This window comes from Limulus polyphemus, unplaced genomic scaffold (assembly GCF_000517525.1).
Source record: "Limulus polyphemus unplaced genomic scaffold, Limulus_polyphemus-2.1.2 Scaffold2249, whole genome shotgun sequence".
NCBI classification, from domain to species: Eukaryota; Metazoa; Arthropoda; class Merostomata; order Xiphosura; family Limulidae; genus Limulus; species Limulus polyphemus.
The window spans coordinates 47161-55207 of NW_013667859.1; the positions used below are offsets into that span (position 1 = coordinate 47161).

The 8047-nt window shown below is 29.6% G+C and overlaps 1 protein-coding gene across 4 annotated transcripts in view; it reads left to right on the plus strand.

The window, feature by feature from the left end:
- The window catches only part of LOC106466405 (transcription elongation factor SPT5-like), a 74795-nt gene that overhangs the window by 46021 nt on the left and 20727 nt on the right, over positions 1 to 8047 (plus strand). For all 4 annotated transcript variants that reach the window (XM_013926693.2, XM_013926692.2, XM_022394406.1 and 1 more), the window contains 5 exons: positions 1234 to 1303; positions 1705 to 1830; positions 4345 to 4470; positions 5495 to 5693; positions 7599 to 7704. In XM_013926693.2, the coding sequence (XP_013782147.1) occupies positions 1234 to 1303; positions 1705 to 1830; positions 4345 to 4470; positions 5495 to 5693; positions 7599 to 7704 (627 nt within the window). The remainder of the gene's footprint in view (positions 1 to 1233; positions 1304 to 1704; positions 1831 to 4344; positions 4471 to 5494; positions 5694 to 7598; positions 7705 to 8047) is intronic.

Genomic DNA, 8047 nt, shown 5'->3' on the forward strand with positions numbered 1-8047 from the left:
AATATGGATCTCTTTAGGTTAGTTAAGGTTAGATTAGGTAAAATAATTAATAATAATAAAAATATTTCACGATTCATGCATGCGAGCAGCTCTGAGTAGCTCATGGGTAATGTAATTCTATAGCATAACGTGAGCTGCACATTCCCCCAGTGATTTACAACTTATAACGGTTCAAATAATATTTAGACACAGTTCAAAGAGCAATAAAACAATAAAATTTAATTATAAATAGATGTATACTGTTGTGAGTTTAAAGCTACTTAGGATAAACGAATGTAGTTTTATATTATATTTGAAGTCATTCACAAAAGAAAAAGAGGGTAATTTAGATGTATTTCAATTTTTTTTTGGTGGTTACGAGGTCGGTCAAATTGACCAACCTTGTATAAAGTTAAGGTAGAGAAAATGAACAGATAAAATATAAAGTTTTACTGAAAACACTTGAAATGTATTTAGGAGATTTTAGAGATTACACAAATGAAATTTGAGATTGTTGAGACAAAGAGAAGTATTTTTAATCTATAACATGAAAATCACTTTTCACACGGATTATTCAACACAAATACTCGATATATTCACGGACAAATCTTTTTTTAGTTTATTAAAAATACTTCACAAAAAAAATATGATTTTTTTTATGTTTACTGAAAGACTGCTTATATTAAAGTTGGTATTATCAAATCTATAAAGACTGTACGAGTAAAAAGAGGTCTTATGGTTGGTCAAATTGACCGAGCCCGTATTGAGAGAGTTAATACTAGAAATAAATGACCTTATAACACCAAAATGTTGTTTTTATTTAATTAACCACTCAACATTTTGCTTTACAGCTTCTTCAGGAGCGTTTGCTGAAACACAAACTGAAACTGACAGTACAAAGCTCCAACTGGTTTAAATAATAACTTCTGTTCAAATCTATAATGTGCATTTGTACAGCATGCTTTTGACATATTAAGTAGTAAACAATAGTTCTGTCAAGGTTACCGAGTGAAATAACAAAAAGATAGGATAAAAGATAAAATAATTAAAATTTTACGCACCATCCTCTGTCTCTATTCATCTGATATCATCCTAAGTTTTAATTTTTTTAAACCATTAAATAGTTTGCAGAGTATGTGTAGTTATTGATTTTTCTTGTGTAAACATCTGGCTAAACTTATTAAGATTATATTCTTTAATATGTTAGTTTTTCAAAAGCATTTTTATTTTCTGTTTTCATATTTCTGTCTATAGTGCTCAAACAGTTGGGGTGATAGTCAGACTAGAGAAAGAAAACTTTCAAGTTCTGAATATGCATGGAAAGGTATTCTGATTGTTTGGTTTTTAAGTATAAAGTAACAGACCATGAAGTGTTCCTAAACTCTACATTCCCAATATACACCAGAAAAATGCACACCAAGCAAATATCTTTATAGGTTGTGTTCACATTAAGACAGATTATGCTGCTAAATAGTAAAATAGTCTATTCCTAAGTCTGAAATTGTTACTCAACATACAATATGTAATCTGGTTACATTTAAAACCTTGAATTTCAGATATTAACTTTTGATTCATGTGTTCTACCTGTAGTGAATTAGGTGTAGTACATGTGGAGACAATGATATGCTTGGTACATGTAGTGTATACTATAATTTTAAGATGATGGTTATATTACTATGTGATTCATAGGCTTATTTTTATCTTGTAACTTCTATGTTTTTGTAGCTTGTACATGTGAAACATCAGTCAGTCACCAAGAAGAAAGACACTAGGAGAGCGGTAGCTCTTGATTCAGAGCAGAACCAAATACAAGTCAGAGATATTGTCAAAGTTGTGGATGGGCCTCACTCAGTAAGAATATTTAATAATAATTTTTTTTCCATATTCTAGACAAAGTGTGTATTATAGTGCCTTTTTTGTTTAGTTTATGAAATTTGAAAATATTTGTAACATTAACAATTTTAGTTTAAAATGTTCATAAGTAGATTGGAAAATATAAAGAACTTGCTAAACATCAATGAAAATCGAAAGATGCTACATATTTACTTAAGTAACAGGTGAGCCAGAGAGCTAGTCATTGGGATTGACTTTTCACAAGTTACAAAGAATTTGTTTATAAATCCAGGAAGACAGTCATGTGTATAGAATGAAGGAACTGACTCAGAGACATCTAATACAAGAACATATAAGGTTTTATTCACAAAAGTTCCAATAATCTCCCACATCAATAACTCCAAAATCATTCGAAAAAAGTTCTACATCAAAAACATCAACCTTTTATAAGAGTCATTAATTCGGACACTAAATTGAACAAGTTATCCAATAAGCTATTATGTGAAATGTACTCCAACATAGTTCAGTTTAATTCAGTTTGGTCATCCTGATTAGAAGTTCTTATGAAATATCTTTCAACAAGGCTGTTACTTCTCCAATAAATCTAACTACATTTACAACTGAGTTCTCTTTTATCATATTATATATTTTCCCACATTATCCATTATACATTGTTAGATTAGAGAGGATAGCAATGAATTCTTGAAAAGAGTGTATGATGGAGGTTTTGGATTGACTGTAGCACTGCCATTCTTCTGGTGTATCTTCTTCTTCCCACTGTTGCAGGTTCAGCTGACCTCTAGAACCACCAGGGAGAACTGGTGTAGGTTTGTCTGGCCTCATGAAATGCCAGGGAGAACCAATTTTGGATCTGAGAACATGACATTTTATACATATTTCCATGTTTTATTATGATTTATCAAGTTGCATTGCATATCCAGTTCACAAGTGGGTTCTTCATCTAATTGGCTTAAATTTGCTGAATCACTGCTGACTCCTTGAACTAAAACCAAAACTGGACACTAATTGGATATCATCAGAAGTTGTCAAATGACTGCCTATTTGCATGTATCACTCCGTTTTATTTGTTGATTCATTTTTGTAGTTAGCAAAATTAACATAAACTTTTCTGTATCTATTCTCTAATCTACAATCACTTCTGTTAAAATTTTCTGTATCTATTCTCTAATCTACAATCACTTCTGTTAAAATTTTCTGTATCTATTCTCTAATCTACAATCACTTCTGTTAAAATTTTCTGTATCTATTCTCTAATCTACAATCACTTCTGTTAAAATTTTCTGTATCTATTCTCTAATCTACAATCACTTCTGTTAAAATTTTCTGTATCTATTCTCTAATCTACAATCACTTCTGTTAAAATTTTCTGTATCTATTCTCTAATCTACAATCACTTCTGTTAAAATTTTCTGTATCTATTCTCTAATCTACAATCACTTCTGTTTATATGGGTAAGAAGAATTGCCTAATGTCGCAACTTTCTCTTCAAGAAGCATTTGTAATTTCCATAAAATGCCTCAAATGCTTTGCTTATTTATTCCTCTGAAAATAATTAACTTTATAGTTTTTCCAGGATTTTTGTTAAAGTCTTAATACTTTGAAAAAGTTTTAACATGAAGATTCATACTGAATATCAGTATTTTTGTTAATTTTGCATTTTGAAAAAATGCAGTTTAAGAAAATCAAAATGAAACCAATACTTATTTGCTTGTTGCATTTGAATCATTAGAGTGACATTTGTGTAGATTTAATGAAACTGTGCAATATTTCTATAAGGATGTTGTGATTTACAGTAAACTTGATACACACTTTCTAAAAATTTTGTTTTTATTATATAAAACAAAATATATGTGTGATCAGTGTTTTTGTAAAATACGTATTTCACCTCAAAGATATATATATATCTCCCCCATCCTGCCTTTCAAATTTTTGCTTGCATCAGAAACAACTTCTAAATGTATTGAAGATCCGGTGTCTTTACATGCTAAACACAGCATACCTTGTTATCACTTTCAAAGATAAACTATCAATGAAAAACATATAGAATTATATAGATTTACAAATCTTCTTACAGATAACTAGATTACCTTAAAAGTTACAAGCATATTTTAAGTCTTAAGAGAAACATGTTTTATTATTTATATTATCATAATTCATAACATAGAAATTTTAATCAGTTGTGGACTATCTGATTCAACGTGTTTTTGAGAATGACCTCCAGCATTGCAATAAAAAAATAGCAATAATATATGATATAGTTTTTTGATAAACTGATTTATTTAAGAAAGTACTTTTAATTGCTTTGAATTTTGTGCAGCTTATGTTTATACTTCATAGGATCTAATTTTGAAATTGAGTTTTACTTTTAATGTCTTTACAGCTGTTTTTCTATCATTCAGAGATACTTAAAATGACCTTTTAGTGAGAATTTCATTTGTTAAGAAACTAATATCTGAAACATTAAGTGAACATCAAAAATTACAAATAATACTTGATTGTACCATTTCATAGGGATTTCAAGGGGAAATCAAACATCTGTATAGAAGTTTCGCTTTCCTACACTCGCGCATGTTGCTGGAAAATGGGGGAATTTTTGTTTCCAAGACAAGAAGTCTTTCACTAGCTGGAAGCTCCAGGGTAGGTATCACTTGAAATATGAAATTTGTAAACTTGAAGTTTCAAGTTATTAACACATGAAATTACAAATTTAGTAGCATCTTAAATTTTGTGATGTGTGATATTTGTTGTTTTAAGATAAGTAGCATTCAGAGTATGATGCTTAGTAACAGTAAAGTATGAACCTTCATTATTAGCACTTGAAGTATGTCATTTAATAGTGGTTGAAGTTTCAAGGTTTATTAGTACTTAGAAATTTTATTGTATGTAGGTCTTACATTTTTAGGATTAGTACTTGAATTTCTAGGAAAACTAAAAGTACATGTTCTTGGATAAATAATTATTGAAGTTTTAAGGTAGTTAACTTATAGTTAAAAGATGAATTACAAATCCAGAGTATAAGTTTTATAAAGTTGACAGTGGATTTTTCAGGGTAGGTTATAGTGCAAGTAGAAATTTCTGTGCTACTGAAACAGCAAGGAAAATGAATAGAGCTTAGTTCCAGAGTTTGATAATGTTTGAAGTTCTTGGGTTAATGTTAAGAGTTCAAGGGTAAATTTTATTTCTTTACTTAGACTAATAATGCATATATCTGTACAGTAATTGAGTTCTTCAGACAACTTAGTATTGTAACTGAAAACATTTTTTTCTAATTGATCAGTTAAAAAGGCTTATTTAATTAACCTGAAATGCCATATTTGGACATGACCAGCTCATTTGATTTTATGAAATCAAAGCTGATGTTAAAAGGATTGTAAGTATTACATTTTTTTACAGTGAAAACACTGATATTATTTATTGTGTGAAATCTAAAGAAGAGAAATTAGTTAAAAATTTTTATTGGTTAGTTAATAAGAAGGTTTGTTAATCAAACAGAAATATTCAGTTGAACTTATGTGATTCTTGGGAATATTTTAGTTTTTTAGCTTGAATTGGTATTTTAGAATGGAGTGTGCTAAGTCTATTCTCAAGGTGGATAGTTAATAGGGTTTTGTAACTTTATTTAGATAAATATAAACAATTCATAATTTTTTTTTCTTCTTAGCCTACCCCAGCCCCAGCAATGGGTGGATACAGTCCTCTTTCTCCCCGAATCACCAGTCCCATGCATCCTTCTGGTGGGGGACGCAGTCCAGGTCCTGGTGGTGGTGGAGGAGGAGGAGGAGGTATGGGCAGAGGACGAGGTCGTCGTGATAACGAGTTGATAGGGCAAACCATCAAAATTACCCAGGGGCCATACAAAGGTTTGTGTTTTGTGGGTAGCTACATTTTGTGAGTTCATATAAATAAATATGAGGTGCTTGTAAAGTATGGAAAATGCATATTTTATTACTGTCATCTGAATGTGTTTGAGAGGCAAAAAAGTTTACTTGAAAGTCTAAAAAGAGAAGCAGAACATGTGTGCTTGAACATTTTCAGTTTCAGTTGCTAGAATTATTTGTTATTCTATTTTAGTTAGAATCACTAACATAAATAGAGCTGAAATGTATATCCAAATAAGTACTTTTTAATGAATATTTGAACCAAAATGTATTATTTGAGTATTCAGAGTTTTAAATCTTTTATATTTTCAAGGGCTTTCCTTATGTTATGAACAGCTTGAATACAAAGCACAAGCATTTTCACCAGTTACGACCTCTGAATACGAAAATAGAATATATATATATATATATATATATATATATGTTTTTTATCCCTTACCATAATGTTAATGGGATCTTAATCAACAAAGCCAACTCAGAATGATATGGTCATGGTGCTTTGCACATTGATTCATGTTTCATTTTTCTTCCTCTAATCTAATGAACATGTGAAACATGATGAACTCTGGGAGATTGTGATCACATGAAAAACTTTTTAGAGAAATCAACTCGGATCATGTAAAAGATACAGATATTTACAAGAAGTAGTGAATATTTGAATCTTTCATCAATAAAGAAACTAATAATGCTAAATATAAATAAATAAAAATTTTGGATTGTCTATAAGTGCAAAACAGGAAGCAAAATGGAAATTTAATAAAGATTTAATTAGGGCTGAGTGTGATATAGCCAATTTCACCGTAGAATGATTTTATGCATATACTGTATAGGGGAGCAGAATGGTGGGGACAATTTTTATCGATATCTCTATGATTTTGAATACAATCAGTACTGATTATTATTAAATATCTTTGAATAATTCTTTTTTGTACACAATCTGTAAATTTTTTATTACCAGTATTGTAATCATTTTTGATTTACTGTAAACAAAGCACTTCAGATATATAATATGAAATTTTATTGTTGGATATTTGAGTACAGGTAACGAACATTCAACCAGCAAAATCTAGTTATAAACATGAAATGTTGAATAGTTGGAAGGTTTGTGAATTGGTTGTTCAGCTACTAAGACATCATACAGTGTATCAGTTTTAACAGTGTTAGTAAAGTGACATTGATATATTGTGGTTTGTTTTTGCTACAAATTTCATTATAAGGAAAAACATACTTTTCTAACTTCCATGTAATTGTCCATATAAAGTTTACAAGATTTATAGACCTGTTTAGCATAGCTTAGACATCCTGCTATTATTTGCCCTATTAAACCATAGACCAATATAAAGTTCACTGAAGCTTGTTAAATTTGAGTACACTAGCTTAATTTACTCTTTGAATAAGAGCTCAGATTCAAGTCCTATTCTGTTCAGTTTTCACTTGCAAAAATTGTAGTTTTATAGGAGGATATTTCACCATGAAACTTCACATTAACCCACTCTTTCATTAGAGTAGCTTTTAGTTACAAAAGGCTAGATAGCAAAAAAAAAAAGTTTTTTAGATATAGTTGTCTTTTTTTAAATTAATTGTACAATATATATAAGTGTCAAATGTAAGGAACTTTATATTAGATATATCAAACAGGTTATTAACAAGTGAACATATGAGACTGCATACATAGATATTGTAACTGTAATGGGAAAGTCCTAACAAAAATATTTTGAGACGTTTCTAGTAGTCAGTGCTACTCATCAGGGAAAGTTTAAATTTGTTAGTAAACTAATGCTTAATAGTTTTAGTTATGTATTAAATACATCTCATTCTAATCAAAGTATTGGCATTATAAAGATCATTTGTTAAAAGTACTGGTAACTTACAATCTATTGTTTCTAGGCCACATTGGTATTGTGAAAGATGCAACAGAGTCTACAGCTCGTGTGGAGTTGCATTCTAAGTGTCAGACCATCTCTGTTGACAGAACTAGGCTGGCTACTGTTGGGTAAGTTTTTTTTATTGTTGTTACTTATTTTTATATTTTAATTAAATATTATACTTAATTTCCTTATTATTATTGTGTGGGTTAGCTGAGCACAAACTGTATAGTAATTGTGTTTATGTTTATGTTTTTATTCTAAAATATCTGCTGAAAGAGGAGTTTTTAGTTCTCGTCATTCATGTTCAATGTATGGCATATTTAATTTTTTATGCACATTAACCTCTTCTAAAGGTACAAAATAAGATAAATGCAGACTAGTGCTTCATTTCACACAGGTTACTTTAGATTTTTCAAGATACAAAACTATTGTAATTATTTATATTATTCATATTTAACAAAATGAGTA